At 44.2% G+C, this 17,402-nt stretch overlaps 1 protein-coding gene across 16 annotated transcripts in view; it reads right to left on the bottom strand.

Annotated features, from left to right (window-relative positions):
- Positions 1–12,779: 12,779 nt before the first annotated feature.
- The window catches only part of PLEKHA5 (pleckstrin homology domain containing A5), a 155,485-nt gene continuing 150,862 nt past the window's right edge, over positions 12,780–17,402 (bottom strand). For all 16 annotated transcript variants that reach the window (XM_088164521.1, XM_088164517.1, XM_088164520.1 and 13 more), the window contains one exon: positions 12,780–15,626. Coding sequence is in view for 1 of the 16 variants with exons in the window: in XM_088164510.1 (XP_088020636.1) it covers positions 15,592–15,626 (35 nt within the window). In the remaining 15 variants the exon portion in view is untranslated. The remainder of the gene's footprint in view (positions 15,627–17,402) is intronic.

Genomic DNA, 17,402 nt, shown 5'->3' on the forward strand with positions numbered 1-17,402 from the left:
GACTCCAATTAGGGAATCTTTTGGATTAAAAACACATCATTCACTTGGGCTTTGCGGGTGGATGTTACTCTGTCGCTCACACCAAGGGTTTCTGGTATGCTCAGTCCACCTTACAACGATGCTTTAAAGCTCAGACATTTGTGTTCAGGAATCAACAAAGCACAAAATAACAAAATAAATTTTTAAAAAGCCTGTAGATAAACCAGTAGAATCCTATTCACAGGCAAAGGTTCCAAGCAGGACCATTAGTTCAAGAACAAACAACTTGTAGACGCAGCAGAGCAGGGAGAAGAAATAAAGATTTTATTCTCTTACCTCAGGAACACCAGGGTGCAGGGCATTCACACTGACAGCAGCATCAGGAACAAGCACACTCCACACAAGTAGTTTCTTCTTTTCTTGATTCACAACAATTTTGCTGTTTTGTGGGGTTTTCTTGAAGGACACTTAGGTGAGATCACCAGATGTATGCAAGGCCGGTTTCTTGAGGTTTTTTTCCCTAACTTTGATCAGCATTATAGTACTGTGATATACAGTACACAAACAAAGCACTTCAAAACAGCAAGAAGGGCCTATAAAGAGAGGAGAGAAATTAAACAGGCCTGAGCTACAGGAAAGGTGACATCCAGTCTTCCACCAGGAGAGATTCTGTAGAGCCAAGCATTTGGTCCCGGAGCTCCCTTCTCCACCCCGTGCCTGCCATGCATGTCTTAAAGCAGTGCAGGAAATTCCTGCTGCCTGCACCTCATGACTCACCTTGCTCAGTTTTCTGCCGACTCAGCAGCCCCTGGGAGCTGCACCCTTCCCTTCTCCCTGCCCCACCCTCCCCATCCAGGCTGGAGTTCTGCAGGGACACGCTGCCCTCTCTCCCTGCGAGCAGCCGGGTTCTCTCCCTTCCCTTCCCTTCCCTTCCCTTCCCTTCCCTTCCCTTCCCTTCCCTTCCCTTCCCTTCCCTTCCCTTCCCTTCCCTTCCCTTCCCTTCCCTTCCCTTCCCTTCCCAAACCTTCCCTTCCCAAACCTTCCCTTCCCAAACCTTCCCAAACCTTCCCAAACCTTCCCAAACCTTCCCAAATCAAACCTTCCCTTCCCTTCAGACCGGGCTGAAATTGCCTCACGGTGCAATTGAGACCCCACCCTCTCCTGCAGCACCCGCTTAATTCTCCCTTTAAACTCGGCTTCCACGCTCTTTTCTTTTTAGAGCTGCCTTTAATCTTTGTCTGCTCGGACACCGGGATGTAAGAAACTGCGAGCCGTGCTTGGCTTGGGCCAAGCTGCAGGGAATCCTGTCGGGACAGGGTCCCTGCTCTGTCCCCGGGAGTGCCGAGCCCTCTCTGGGACTGGAAATGGCTTTGAAAAACACTTTGCAAGCCAAAGGAATTCTCGATGCTGCTCGGGACCTTCTTCCCCCTCTGCCCTGCCCCTGCTTTGTGTCACGCTGATCTGCTGCCTCTTCTCTGGTGCCAGCACAGCTGTCCCTGGAATTCCTGCCATGATCTAGAGCAGGGAACTGCTTTTGTAAAAAAAGATATAAAAATATAAAATGGCATTCTGTTCCTGTTAGGTCATGAAGCCTCAGAAAGCTCCAGACAGCTCAGGCAAATGTAACACTCTGGGGATGGGGAAAAGAGGAACAAAAAATGTTAAAAACTTGCTAAGGTGACACAAAGGACCAGGGGTCACTTCAGGAATGGAAAACCCCATTCTGTCATTCTGGAGCTCATCCAAAAGCACATCCTAACATTCATTCTGTCTGCATTTGTGATAAACTCGTGCCAGCCAGTGCAGATGAGGGCATCTCTGCTTTAAGGCATCTACAAACACAATCAGTGAGAGGAGGGCCACGTCCCAGAGATATTCTGATGTAATTGAAAGGAATCAGGTACCTTACCAGTAGATGAAACCTCTAAAATGCACACTAAATGGTGCTCAATTTGTTGTCAAAGTATATTGAAGGAAAACAGGAAATGCAAAATAATAAAGCCTGAAAATTTCTTGTAACTGAAAGATAAAAAGCTGTGAGTTCAAGGCATTAGAGGGCCTGGTAATGTGGTTTTTTGATGTGCTCTACAGGTTGCTGCAAAACCTGAAATTTAAGCACAGAATTTCAAGTAGGTGCCATTGAGCTGTGATATCCCATGAGTTATTACAGAGACCACTGGGAATGAACTCGGAATTTGCTTCAGAAACAAAAGCTGCTCACAGCACCTTTGCACTGATAAATCTGAATATAAACCCTGTCACCCCCTGCCTCTCCGTTTTTGGGACTTCCAGGGACTTGCATATGTATGTGCTAAAAATGCATTGCACTTGTCTTTGAAACTATTGGGGAAGTTTTCCAAATGCCACATTGGAAAATTTAAATAAGTGATGCAATATATCACATGAACAGGTAAAACACTAATATATGAGGGACTGTACACAAATAGAGCATCTTTTCTCTGTCATCAGTATTGCCAATATTGTCATTTCTGACTAAAAACCCTACATAAATTATTAGAAATACTTTCTTTTCCTCCCAAACCTCCTTGTGTACATTTTCTTTTTGGCACAGTTTGTTCTTTTTCAGTAAAGGCAGCCAAAATTCTTAAGTCTCGGAAGAATCAACATCCTTAAATGCTGTCATTTAGATTCATTTTAGCCAGAGATAATTAAAATATTTGCTTCCAGATTATAGAGTCTTTACATGCTGTTAATTTGGGGAATTGGTTTTCTCAACATTCTTATGCAAAGCAGAGCTGGATTCGAGCTTTAAATGAAGGTGTGTGCCCGGGCACATGTAGAGGGCTGTCAGCAGTATGTTCATTTATTTTCTGCAGGTCACTTGCTGCACAACCTCACAGTAAAACCAGGGGAGGTCATCCCATCTCAGGGGCAATTATGCACAAGCACACACCAGGCAGTAAATCCCTTTTTTTTCTCTAAAGATATAGATGTGAAGTCAGGAGCAGAGGGTTTTTTGACACATGGAAATTCTTTTCAAAAACCGTAAAAGTAATCAAGGTCTTGCATGTTGCAAAACCGGTGTGTAACCATTACAACCAAACAAAAATGCATAATTAATTGAATGCTAATTAGATACAAATCACAGCTTGGAAAGAGTACAAGTTTACAACAGCTTTTCCGTGTTCTAGGGTTACTTTAAAACTCCCCTTCTCCAGCTTGTGGTAACTCACTTTTCAGTTTGTGAGTGAGTAGAATATGGGTTTTCCATAGAACACTTTTAGATTTCTTTAAATTAATGTTTCATAAAATTTAAACGAAAATCCCCTTGCAGAAATCTAGTTATAAAGTTTGTGCCCCTTTTCTCCCCTCTCTTTTCTTGAAATAATCTTTCCTTCCAAGCCCGAGCTCTTGTCCTTGCAAACAAAGCTCTCAGCTTCCCAGAGCGTGGCTGAAGATAATGAAGGGAGTGGAGTTTGTCAGATGAGGAGAGGCTGAGAGAGCCCAGCCCCAACAAGTGGAGGCTCAGGGGGATCTTTTCAAGGTGTAAATATGGGAGAGGGGAAGGAAAGGAGGTGGGGCCAGACTCGGTGTCTGGTGAGGGCAAGAGCCAATGGTCACAAACTGAGATGCAGAAAATTCCATCTATTTAAACACAAGAAGAAACTTTTCCACTTTCAAGCAGTGTAGGAGATTGCCCAGAGAGGTTGTGGCATCTCTGTTTGTGAAGTTATTCCAACCACATCTGGACATGGCCCTGAGCAGCCTCTTCCAGCTGTTGCTGCTTGGACTCTGTGACCTCCTGAGGTGCCTTCCAGCCTCACTTTTCTGTGATTCTGTAAAATTGAGACACTGTTCCCATGTTCCACAGTGAGTGTTTTTCTGGCTTCCCAAAGATCACCCTGGCTTTGCCCCAGGCTGACACGGGGATGACAATCGCTGCTCCCTGCAGCTTTGTAAAGGTGGGAAGGGAAGCTGGAGAGACCTCAGCAGCTGAGCTGAGCTGAGCTGAGCTGAGCTGAGCTGAGCTGAGCTGAGCTGGGACCCAGCCCTGGCAGGTTTGGGCGCTGCCCCAAACACTGGTGGCTCCATTCAGAATTCCCACAGGAGCACAGATGACAAATTTAGGTCCATGAGATGAGAAATGACAAGCAAGGAGATTACAGGTTCTCCCTGAGTGCCAGCTCTGGGCAGATAGAGCCTTAGGGAGGGAGGTTATCCTTGAGAGAGGCATTAATCACACACTCTGGCCAGCCTCGGGCAAGATACTGTCTTGGGGAAGGTGTCAAAATCCAGATTTCCCAAAACCTTAACAGCTGGACAATTCATCTTCTCTCCTCACTGCTCTGCTGATGCTACAAGAAAAATTCAGGTCATGGGAAGTTTATCAAACAGCTAGAGATACACAGAATTGGTTTGTTTAAATAGAATTTATTATTTGTTAGGCTTGAGCACAAGCAAACACATGAATTTCAGAGAAGTTCAGAATTGCATCCAAAGACATGAATTGCCATTATTAGGGCATTCACTGAACAGAGAAGTCATACTCAAATTAATCAAAACTAATTTAACAATTACAAAGCCAGCAGGATGACTTCACTGTCGTTTGCCACTAATGACAAATGTTTATTACAGATAGAGTATTTGTCTTCTGAGCTATTAAAACACCGTTTGCTATTCCTAACTCCTCAAACCTTTCCTGCAAGATGAAGGATCCATCATGTTCATGGCAAGGAAGCCAAGCTTGTAGAAGTACAGCACCCCTCCCTATTCTCAATCAATCAAATCTGAGACACAGAGAGAGAGAGAGGGAGGCTGATGAGAACAACCTACTTTTCTGTGCAAGGCATTCACTGAATGTGAAAAGGGGTTTCAGCAGGGCCGGCAAAGTAGCTGTTGTCATGACAGCACTGGGAAGCCCAGGGACTGAAAAGATCTTCATCAGCTCACTGCAGCAATTCCGTGCCAAAGGAGCTGTGCTGCCTGTCTGCACGCTGACAACAGAGCCAGGGGAATGCCTGCCTGTCAAACCTCCTGCTTTCACTGCAAACTTCCCCACTCCTGCCCTCTGAGGCTGGAATATCGCTGCAATCTGGAAAAAAAAAAAAAAAAAAAATCTCTCCTGTCCCCCTCCCTCCCCTTCAATACTCGCCACACTCTGTGTTTCTCTCTCTGGTTTAGCAAGGGCAGCACTCAGCCTCCTTGCACCCCCTTCTGCCACAGAAACACCGTGCTGAGGGCAGCAGCAGCCTGTAAAAAACCCAGTGAAATCCCAGCACATCCTGCAGCCCAGCCCCATCATGGAATGGCTGCCACTCCTGCATCCTGCACGCTCTGCTGCTGGCCTGGCAGCTCTGGGGCAGAGGCTGAGGATTCCCGTGGCAGGATCTGCTCCCCGGGCTCATTCCAGCCTGCCAGGGGTGCAGGTTGCCTGCCCAGCCCAAGCATTGCCCTTGACCCTGGGCCAGGCTGCTCTCTGTGCCAGCTGCAGCCACCAACACCAGCTCTGGGAGAGCTCCCAGACTCTTCCAGCGAGGTTTCATTTGACAGAAATGACTAAAATGGTTGCTGCATAGGTGATAATTTGGACAAGGAAAGGGAAATTCAGGTCTTTTTGGCTGTGCACATACTGCTGGAGTTGTGGTGCTGTTTGGTTGAAGCAGTGGGAAATGAGAACATTTGGAATCTTGTGTTATGCACCCACTGGTTATCAGTGATGGAATGAAAACTGAGATTGAGTGCTTTACACCCAATCTTGCAACAAACACCTTTATTGCAAACTAAAGGATCAGAGATATGTGCTCCCAGAGGGATTTTACAGGCTTGGTCTGAAACTTTGGTGTCCCTGCTATTGATTGCAAAATTCACATTGACCTCAGTGGGGCCAAACTCAGCCTGGGGAGTTTTGAGGAACTCAGCAAATCCTGATATCCTGATATTACTGATGGCTGCTAGGAGGTGGGGACTTGGCCCCTACCACACAGCAGAGCCTGAGTTGCACTGTATTCAGAATTTCACCCTCCATCAGTGAGAATTTCAACAGGTCAGAGGTCCCCTCTCTCAGGAAGCCTGGAATACGTGACAGAATTGGGAGATTCGATCCTAAATTGGCTCAGTGCCCCGTGATGTGCCCTATGGATGCACTGCATGTTCTCCCACAGGCAAAGCAGCAATTCCCCTCTCCTGAATTCTATTCCCCTCTCCTGAATTCTGTTCCCCTCTCCTGAATTCTATTCTCCTCTCCTGAATTCTATTCCCCTCTCCTGAATTCTATTCCCCTCTCCTGAATTCCATTCCCAGCTCACTTGCTCCCACATTCTCCAAACATTTGACTGCAGAGGGGTGGGCAAAGCCTTTCAGCATGCTGTCACACACAGATTTGTGCATGGTTGGGACATGCTGAAGGGAATCTCTTTGCCAGGCTGCTCTGGGCTGCAGTTGTTTGTCTTTGGAGCCTTCCAGTGAAAGCTGCTGCTAAACCCACACACGAGTGCTCTCAGCAGGGATGGGCTTGGCTTTTAATGACATAATGCTTTTGAATCTCGTCAGTCTTTTAAAACTGGGAGTGTCTTTAGTCAAGGTGAACATTATGTGCTTGATGATTTTTCTGCCTAGTGACACATGCAAAGTGTATTGAGGAAACAAATACTATCCATACTTCTTATAGGCAGATCAGTGCCCCAAAACAACCTCCTCTCATCCTGAAGTTATAGTAGGAAAAGGGGCACTAGATTTTCTTGGCAGGCTGCTGCCATACAGGCAAACTGTCAGCAGCAGTTTGGCTTTATACTGCATTTAACTGGATCATTTATCAGAACCATCATCTTTGCAGCTGAATTTCTGCCTGGCTTCGGCAATTCTAAGCATTTGTTTCATCTGGGTGAAAAGTGGATTTGGTTATTTAAAGCCTGGAAAAGACAGGAAACTTTTTAGAGCAAGGTTGAAAAAGAGCTGATTTAAAATGTGGTGAATCTTACAGTCCATGCCTACCTGTCTTCACATGAAACTGGGGTCTCTTAAATTGGGGAAGCTGTTTGATTTTGGTTGTGCTAGTGCATAAGAGGTACAACAAAGAGGGATGTGCTACAGAAGTGTAACTCGGGCACTGAAAGCTTTAAGGCATCAGCTCTGTGGGGAGCAGTGACCTATTTCTGCCTTGCTTCTTCCAAGGAAAATCCTTTGGCACCACTTCAGGCCGTGGTTTCTGTTCTCCCCGCTGTCTCGAGGACCTGATCTCACACCAAAGTGCCTCAGACACGTTCACATCCCAGCTCCTCGAGCCCAAGGTTCATGCAGACAGGAAGCAAAACAGCCAATTTAAAATGGGACTTTACAGAAAAAAAACCCCAAACATTCTCCTCACCATCCTCAATCAAACATAAATTAAGTGCTGGAGCAATGTCCATGAACCAGTTCTGTTTCAGATCTTTATAACAGTAATATTTTGGAGGTCTTTTGCATATCAGTACAGTCAGATTTTGGGACTTTCTTATGTTGCAGTGGATGATCTCAGTCCACCACCTGCACTGCCCTGTGCTAACTCCTTTTGGCATATTGCATGCATTTTCATTTCCATTACATGCAGCATGTTCTCATCAGCTTATGTTCTACAGAAAAACCCCAACAATTCCGTTTATATCATGCCTAACAAAGTATGACAAAATAAAAGCCGTGTAAATATTGAAACACAATGCATTTCAAAGTCACTCCCCTCCTCCCTTATCTAATTACAGTATTAATAAGCAACATGCAGGATTTTCTCTGAGATGTAGGAACCACAAGAGATCAGGTTCTCACACTAATTCTCTCCTGTCTCATAATGTTTGAAGTGTTTCACTTGAAATCCTGCAAAAGGGCTGCTCCCATCTGGGCTCGGATCTGCTGCATCAACACAAATTCTGTTGCCCTGGTTATGTGCAACTGCAGGTTAGGCCAAGAACACATTTTATCTGTTCTGCTGCAATTTGTCCCGTAGTTCCAGTGTAATATCATTGTCGCCTTTTTATCTTTAATTGTTGCTGTGCACCATTAAGCAGCAATATCACGATACTTAAAAGTCACTTTGCCTTTCCATTTGGTGAGGCAACCTCATTTTATGGGCAGAGGAAGGCTCTGAGATGTGGCTGCAACCTTGCAAAGAAACCCGTTTATGCAAAGTCCTATCAAGAACTTCTTTCACTTAGGTTAAAGGATCAAGTCCTTAACATTTGCAAATACACAATAAACACACAACACTGCATCATTGAGTAGGAAGGTTAATAAAAATACAGCCTGGCATTAACATTTAAAAGGCTCTAAATTTTTTCTTCACAGGTAATTAGTTCACACAATGAAATAATCTCCTTTCTTATCCTGGAAACACATGCATGAAAGAGCTCAGATAACATCATTTACATACGGGCTGCTGCATCCGCATGTTAATGTCTGGCAGTGAAAAGTTCAGACAAGTTTGTAATCCCCGATTTCCTGCGCGTGCTCAGCACCCAGATTCCCAGAAGGGAGAGAAAGGGATATTACTAAATATTCCTAATATTACTGAGATGTCAGGCCAGCTGCAGCCCGCACATCTGCACAGTCACGGAGTTTCTCAGACCGCGGCGTCTTTGACGCTCCTGGACATTTTTTTTCTTTTTTTAAACTCGCTATTTGTCCCTTTTGTCAGCCACTTGTGGCCATGGCCACCATCCCGAGCCCTTTGTGCCGCTTTGTGCTCCCTGCTCCATCGCCGGGTACCCGAGCAATCCGCATGGCCACCCCAAACTCCCACGGCACACATCAGCATCCTCGATTGATCCCAAAAACTCACACACCATGGGAGCCCCCAGCCGGGGGATACAGGCTGGGGAGAGGGGAAAAGGAGGGAAAATGCAGGGGGAAAAGAGGGGAAATGCAGGGGGAAAAGAGGGGAAATGCAGGGGGAAAAGAGGGGAAATGCAGGGGAAAAGGAGGGAAGATGCTGGGGAAAGGAGGGGAAATGAGGGGGGGAAGGAGGGGAAATGCAGGAGGGAAAGGAAGGAAAATGAGGGGGAAAGGAAGGAAGAAGAGGGGGGAAAGGAGGGGAAATGAGGGGGGAAAAGAGGGGAAAAGCAGGGGGGAAGGAGGGGAAATGCAGGGGAACGGAGGGAAGCAGCAGCAGCAGCAGCTGCAGCCTGGCTAACTCTGCTCTGCCGGGTTCCTTTGGGCTGAGCACTGGAACTGGAACCATCCATCCCCCATGTCCTGTGGCCAGGGCACCCCCTGCACCCCGAGCTAAACACGGAAACAGCAATAGCAGAGTTGGTGCAGGAAGGCAGGGCTGGGGGGATCCTCCTCCTGCAGGGATCCTGACAGGCAGCACCTCCCAAAAACACCAATTCCTGCTGGGAATCCTTCAAACCGACAGCTCCTCCAAGAGCTGCCATCCCCGCATCCCTGCCAGGGAACAAAACCGCGTTTGCTCGTGGCACCCAAGGGTGCGGGAGCTGCCTGGGGAGTCTGCAGGGCTCGGGCTTTAACCAGGACCCGCTCCTGTCCACCGACATCCTGTGAGGAGTCCTGAGCCATCACTGCAGACATCTCAGACATCTCAGAGCTTCCAGAGCAGGGATCTTCTCCTCAGAGCAGGGATCGGTGCAGGGCAGCAGGATGGGAACCAGGCAGGGCTCAAAGCGAGGCTTTAGATTTAGAGCCCCACCTTGCACAAACATCGCCCAGCCCTGCTCCCCGCGCTCCACGGGATTTTAATGAGGCAAACGCCAGCCATGACCTCTGCTCTCCCTTCTCCTAAAATCTGCATGATGGAAATGAAGTGGAGCTTAGCTAGGCTGTACTTAGCTGGTCACACAGAATGGAATAGCTTTATGATCATGAAATAAAAGTTTTAAAATAAAAAGCTGTGAGGTCAGAGTAGTTATCCCCCCAATCAGCTTATATAAGCAAATGTGGTTTTTCCAGAGTTGTATTCCATGAGCATTAACCAGTTCCTCTTCACTAAGGCCATCTCTAAATGGCTGAGGCTGCTCGGTTCATTTGTAGCTGCTACCTTGTAAATAGTGGCCAGGATTTCACACATTATCCAGGCACTTTGTCTTCATTAAAAATATTTATTATTTGCAGGCACAATATACCAGAAGCAGTAGTTACAAAATATTATGGCTGTGTTGGCACAGGCTAAGGAAACAGCCAGGAATGTGATTCAAAGGTGATTTTGGTTTCCAGGCAATTTCCCTCTTTCCCTCTCACTAAATGACACCTTCAGCTAGACCTGACTCCTACGAGCTGCCTCTGGCCTCCCTGCATGTGCAAACTGAGACATTCTCCAGGTAGCCAAAAACCAAACACAAAATAGCATCAGGAAACATTCATCAGAAAGTTCAGCTGTCTTTCTTCCCCTCTGTCTAGATAGGACTATGTCAGTGTAAAAAAACCAAAAAAACCAACAGTGTAAAAAGAGTCAACCCAACAGCCAGTAACAGCTGTTTCCCTGGTTCCTAGAATGGTGGATGAGCATACTGAAAAAAAAAAAAAAAGTTTTTTTAAAGTTCCTCTTTAAAGCTAAAACATCTGAAAGAGCCTCCATGTTCTTGCTGACTTGGGAATTTACCAAGAAGAAAGCTGCACAGTATGAAGCACTCAACTACATGTGTAATCAGTGTCAAGACTCACCAGAAATTCATATTGTGAAGAGGTGATTTATATGCTGAGTTGCTGAATTTTGCAGTCTTTTTTCTCCCCCTCAATTGCTTTGAAATGTACTGTCAATTAATGACAATTTTCTCAAAAAAAAAAACCAGTTAAGTATTTGTTTGTACTTACTAATTATTTTACTTCTAGTAAGGTGATCATTATTTAGAATTTTTTTTTTCCTAAATAGAATCCATTGCTGAAAATAAAGGAGATTCACATACAAGTTACTTGGAAATGTTGGTGTCTCCATGATGTGCTCTGACTCAACCTTTCAGGATGAGAAGCACATTCACACTTTTGCCACTCCAAGCAAGAAACTGCCTGGACTCAGCTGCTGATGCAGGGACAGAATTCCTCTCTGGGTGTGGATAAAACAATTTTCCTCCACATGAGGAATGAGGATATTTTACACATTGGCTGTAATGGAATTAAAGATGCAGAAGAGAATTCAGTCACTTCACTGTGACACAGACCAGCTAAAAACAGATGAGGGTGAAATCTTTTCCTGAAAGTTTTCATTGACCAAACCTCGAGGCTGTAAGTAAATCTTCCTTGTTCTATCAACTTCAACATGCAGAGTCTGCTTTTTTTTTTTTTTTTTTTCCCCAATCAGGACTCATTTCACCTTCAAAAGAGCAAGAGGGTGTTTTCCATTTTTAGTCTGAAATACTTTGAAGTATTCCTGTTCCATAGAACAGGGATCTGGATAGAATTTGACAAAAAGAAAAAAAAAATTAATTCCTTATTCTCTTTTTTGTTTCAGTAATAAAGAAGTTAATGATCCCACATCTGGTTTTGTCCAGATATACTCTACAGCAGCCTGCTGAAAACAGCAGAGTTTGCTTGTAGGTTTACTTTTATCCCAAACAGAACCAAATCCAGCCTAAATCAGTGATCTTGGACACATCCCCAGCCAGAATTCCACACGAGGCAATTATCAACCTGTGCTGGTGTCACCTACCCAGAGCTGCAATTGAAGTTGATTGCAGCTTCACCACAGCAGCCAGAGATTTACACAGACCTTAAAAAAACATTTTCCTTGGCATCCACAGAATGAAGAAACACCAAAAAACCCCCCCAAAAAACCCAACAACAAAAAAAACCCCAAAAAACCCAACAACAAAAAAACCCCCCAAAAAACCCCAAACCAAAATCCTCACTGCACGAGTGACATTAGAACGGTGACACATCTGGAACAGCTGGGTAACCAGCTGTGCATGCCAAGCTCAGAAAGCAGCTGCTCTCAGCCTTCATTCTGGGTCAGGCATTTGTCTGCAGCCACCAAAATATTCCATTTCATTTTGTAGCAGCTTCTTCAGTGCTCCCATATGGACAAACAGCTCCTAGGATATGGCAGCAGGCAAATATAAAGTTCTTTAGAAGAAATGAAGGCCAGATGTTGCTTTGTTATCTCCACCTGCATCCTTAAAAAACTTAGATTAAGTTGTTTCAGAGAGATTATTAATGCCAGGTACAGGCAATTTGTTTATCAGCCATTTAAATGTCAACTTTCTAAAGGACAGAACATTACATTTTACCTTAGGATTCAAACTGAAATAAGATTACACTACCCTAGAATAACTTCAGAAAATAATTACAGCACAATCCAGGATCACAGGGACAAAATAGCATTGTGTAGAAAAGACATGATGAGCCATTTCTGAGATCTGAATAAGCACTACTCATGGTTTATTAGAAAAGGAGAAATAAAACCCCTCCACCTTATCTTTAAAACATGGGAAGTTTGAGGTAAGACTTACCCAACAGCACCACTGATTAAAGGCCTTCTGTTCTGCTGCTTTGCTCAACAACTTAAGCCACTCTAGTCTAAGTCCTAGAGAAGTTAATAAATCTATTACTGACAGTGTCATTCATTAATGGTTTTCAGCTATGCACTCCTGGTACATCTAGTGGCTCCAACAGGGTGGGTAAGAATTCTGTCACAGACTGTCCAATTAATGTGATTTAGATTGAAATGTGCAATTTTTTTATTTCCTGAAAATGGAACCTTATTGAATTCGTTTTATTATGCCTATTTCTGAGGAGATGTGAACTGAAGACTCCTTTTTCCACCTCAGTGATAACCCAAACAAGGTCTGGCTTTCAGCTGCCTGCTGAGGTCTTTCCCTTTGAGCCAGTGCACAAGATACAAAAACTGCCAAGACACCAACTAGAACTTTTTGAGTAATGTCACTTTATTAAGGGACTTAAAAGAATCACATTCTCTAGCAGCCTTGGAACAATGCAAATGGTGAACAAAAGACAAAAATAGATGTAATTGGTTCTGAAAAGCATGAACATCTGTAGAGAATGTGTTGCATTATTCCTAAGGACTCCTGCTTTTGAAAAAAAAGCTCGTTCCATATGTACAAGTGTCAGTGCAATAGCCAATAAAGCAATCAGTCAGAAATATAAAAATATCCTAGATACAAACTTAAAATAGATGTTTGAAGGCTGACCATATCAGTACTCTGATATTTCTGTATCTCAGGATCACTGGGATAAGTTGTTCTGATGAGGTAAGAAACAGTAGATGCTCTGTGCTAACACAAAGCCATACATTTATTAATTTTCTTTTTTTAATAAGACAAAAAAAAATAGAGCACCCAATGAAACTCCAAGTCTTTGCAGCAAGTGCCCAGAGGAAGTGAAATGACAGTCTATGATGGTTACTACATTCCTGCACCGTTCACCTTTGCTGTCTTTGCCAAGAGCTCTCAGCAAAACTTGCTCCTTCTCTCCCCCTTTGTCAGCTCCATTATGAACTGCACGTTCCTTGCAGACACACCAAACCAACAGAGAAAACATCTGAAAACGTCCACAAATCACTCAGTCATTCCTTCCTTTACTGGTTGCAATCCTTTTCTCGGCAGGAAGAGATGGCAAAGGCTGAGAGCAAAGAGCTCTGGCAGGGTTAGGGAGAGTTGGGTGTGTCCTGTTTGCTTTGCCTCAGGTGCTCCAGTGATGCCCCTGCACTTAAGCCTGGGTTGGCTGAGCAATAAAATCACATTTCTCTTCTCTGCTCTGTCTTTTGGATGAAGGATGCACTCATTTGGGGCTGCTCTTCATCATTCATTTTTCCTTCAGCCACCTCGTCCACTGTGACCCCTCCAGGCTCTGCTGCAGAATTCTGATCCCTAATATTTTTACTTTTCAGGGAAAATGGCAGAAGAACAGGTAGCCAGACAACAATGGTGTGTGGTAAAGAGCACCAGGGAGAACTGGCAGCAGAGCTGGGAGTGCCAGAAGAATCCAACAAACACAAACTCCTGGTGGGGAGAGGGGAAATTCAATTTCAAACTGAGTGCCACTATCAGGCACTCCTCTGTGGAAAAGCACAATGAATGATATGGTTTCTAGAACAGCAATATTAACTTGATCAGGATATGATTTGTATGATAAAAAAAGCACAACAGGAGCTGGCAGCTGCCTTCCTGTGAAACTTGCCTTACCACTTATGGCACACACATGCACTGAGGCACACAGCAGTTGCCTGAACCTGCAAAGGAGTCCTTAGCTTTACATCCCAGATTCAAAAGCTTCCCCTGAAATGTTTTCGTTTCTCTTCATTCTTTTCTAAGCCTCTTTTGTCTCAGGCAAATTCAGGCAGCTGTGTGAGATGGAAGAGCAGAGCTGCTAACATCTGCAGTGTGCCAACACCTGACAGATTAGTTCAGGTTTTCTTGCAGTTTCTGGAAGATGCTGTGCAGATGCCAAAGCCTCCAGGAATCATCACACTTCTCTCCTTAACCCCGATGAACTTGGCAATCAGCGTTTGCAAATATTGAATTACTGCTCACCACACCCACCAAAGCTATTACCTCCCGTGTAAACAGGCAGGGAATGCAGGCTCAGAATGACTAAGTGATTATTCCAGGATCACAACACGAGTCTGGGAGGGCCAGCAGCTCAACCTGTATTTCTTGCATGTCAGTCTCAGGCTGTCTGTTCTGTTCTGTGCTGCAGCCTCAATTCTTTCCCGAAGAGGAAGACTGGGATCTCTTAAGAGTCTGTCACTGCTACTCTGCTTGACAGGTGGTGCTGCCAGTGGGACAGGAATTGTTGCATTCCCCACATCAAAAGGTGGAACACAGTGTGACATCTGTTTGCTGGAAGAAACACTAACCATACAAGTCCTTAAGAACATCAACATTTATTTAATATGATATAAAAGAAATGGGATATGAACATTCGTATTTGAACAATAATAAGTGGCTTCTTATACTTACATCATATGTGCTCATTGTATAATATATACACAATGAACATAATTACATTTGTACACAAACTAAGTACTGGATTGAAAACCTGCTTATTGCTGTACACACCCTAAGCCCATGAAGGAAAAGCCCAGTACCTCAAAATACCTACACTCCATTTGAGTCAAGAAAAAGTAACCACTAACATTAATGTCTATGTTGACAGAAGTGTGGCAGTAACTGCTGACATTGCAACCTGACCAAGAAATCATTACAGCAGAAACAGGACATCTTTTACTAAGCAAGAATAAAAATGGCACATTTTAAATATATCTATATGTATATATATATAAAAATTTTACAAATAAATTGTTAAAACAGGAAACTGTCATGTTTCAAAAGTGTAAAACAAGGTTTAGTGGTGATATGTAAAATTAACCGAGTTATGCATCTAAAAGAAGCAAAAAAAGTAAACTTACATGATCCAACATGAAAAGAACATTAAATTCTGAAGAACAGCAAAGAAAGTTGTGACTGTAGGCTGCACATTAAAAAGAGCCTTTATTTTATATGCACAGGAATTGTAGCAGCAAGCTGGTATCAGGAGAACAATCTGAAGGTTGTTGAGTGTACACGTGGGCCATTTAAAGCTCTCTTGGAATAAACATTTTCCAGGAAGTGAGAAAACGATGCTCTGTGGCCAAAAGCATCAGAACTATGAATTTCATAGATTTAAAATATACTGTACAGTGTCTTCTCATATTTTCATAGCTCAGGTCCATACATCTCAGGCATGAATTGTTTCAACAGAAGCCGTCAGTGCTGAAAGACAGACACAGATTAAGTTACATTTTTCAGCAACAGAATATTGTCTGAAGAACTCAGGGGATTAAAGAATTCCTGACCTCATCCTAGCAATGTAGGTGTAGAACATAATAAAGTATCTTAGAAATCAGTTGTTCCCAAAATGTGTTTTCCTGATGAATAATACTGCTGTCAAGGTATTTCAACAGAAAAAAGGAAAAACCAAGATTTTTTTTTTGCAAATTTACACTACTTGGAATAAAAGTCTGCTTCCTCTGAGAGTTTTATATCCTGTTACACATGGTCACCTCCAAATGCTCTTCACCTAAAACCAGTAAGAACAGCAAAGATCCTCACTAGTCTCAGGCATGCCAGGCACATTTTGAAGAGGGATGCAGAATTATTGTGTTGCTCCACTGTACTGGCAGCACAGTCCAAGTGCTCCACCCAGAGCTTGCTGTATTTTGGTAATTGCTGCAAGGACATCTATAAATAGCTTTTAACAGTTCGTTGGTAAAAATGTTCCTGGGCTTTGAATCCAGGTGCTGCATAAAATTTCATTATCCCCCCATTGCTCAGTGCAAATGCAATGTTTAAAATCTAACAGGCTTGGTGGCACACACAGAGATTTGCCTCTGCAAAAATAAGGGCTGTGACAAAAAAAGGAGCCTTGTGTTCAGGGCTTTCTCCTTAGTCCAGCAATATCCTGTGCCACCAATTTCCTGTGGCAAATTCCCCTGGCATCGTGCCAAGAGTATCATTTTTCTAATTGACTGTAAAAGCCAAATACAGGTATTACCTCTTCATCCCCTGAAATCTATTACACACTTTCCAGATGCTGCCTGAAAAATTCGGTTCCATATGACCAGGGCTGATCCTACAGCTTGGAAGTTCCCTTTGCCTCTCAAGACTTGCTGCCAATGAGGGACATGCTGAATTCGTGTAGGTTAAAAAATGTGCCAAAATCTCTCAGCAAAGCCCTGCAAGGCTGGAACCCCAGGCCCAGGGGGTGCAGGGCAGTGACCACTGCAGGCAAGCACTGTGCCCCATCCCTCTCCTCTTCTGTAAGCCCAGCTCAGGGCAGGAATTTAACTGGCAACTCCCAAAGGAAAGAACCACGAGAGGCACCAAATGCAGGGCGTGGAATGGACACAAACACAGCTCAGAGCCCTCCCAGCTCCACCCAAACTCTGAGCAGCCCCAAGGGACGTGGCTGCAGCTCTGGGATCCTCCCTCCACCAGGGTGAGTGAGGCTTGTGCAAGCACAGAATCAGAGTGGCAAGTGCCACTCCAGACGGACCCTTCTGCAATTAAAGCAATTAAAGCAATTAATGAAAGCCTCTTCAGAGGCTGGGGAGGGCAGAAGTGTCCTCAACACAGAAATGCTTCACCTGCACCACTGTGGGGACTCACCTCACCAGGGGGGGAAAGCCTTTTCCTATTCATTTCTAATTTATTTAGCATGAATCCTAAAGGAAATGAATTTGCTGGCCTGACCGTGTGAGCTGAAAGCAGCTTCATGCCATCGCTGATGGATTTGTGGCTGCTCCCCTTTGCTGACAGGTGCCCTGTGCCCACACACAGAACCCTGCAGTGCAGTTCCACTGTCACTACTGACCCCAACCTCAGCTCAGGGGGGAATGTCTGTCCTAGTTAAAAAGAAAATGCATGATAAATGTGTGTAATTTGTACAGTGAACCTGGAAAGCATTAACACAAAGCAATATTTCCAGAAGAAAAGTCCCACTCGTTGTTTATTAAATAGTTCTGTAATAAAAATTTCGAATAAAAGTAT

Source organism: Sturnus vulgaris, chromosome 5, assembly GCF_052056855.1.
Source record: "Sturnus vulgaris isolate bStuVul1 chromosome 5, bStuVul1.hap1, whole genome shotgun sequence".
NCBI classification, from domain to species: Eukaryota; Metazoa; Chordata; class Aves; order Passeriformes; family Sturnidae; genus Sturnus; species Sturnus vulgaris.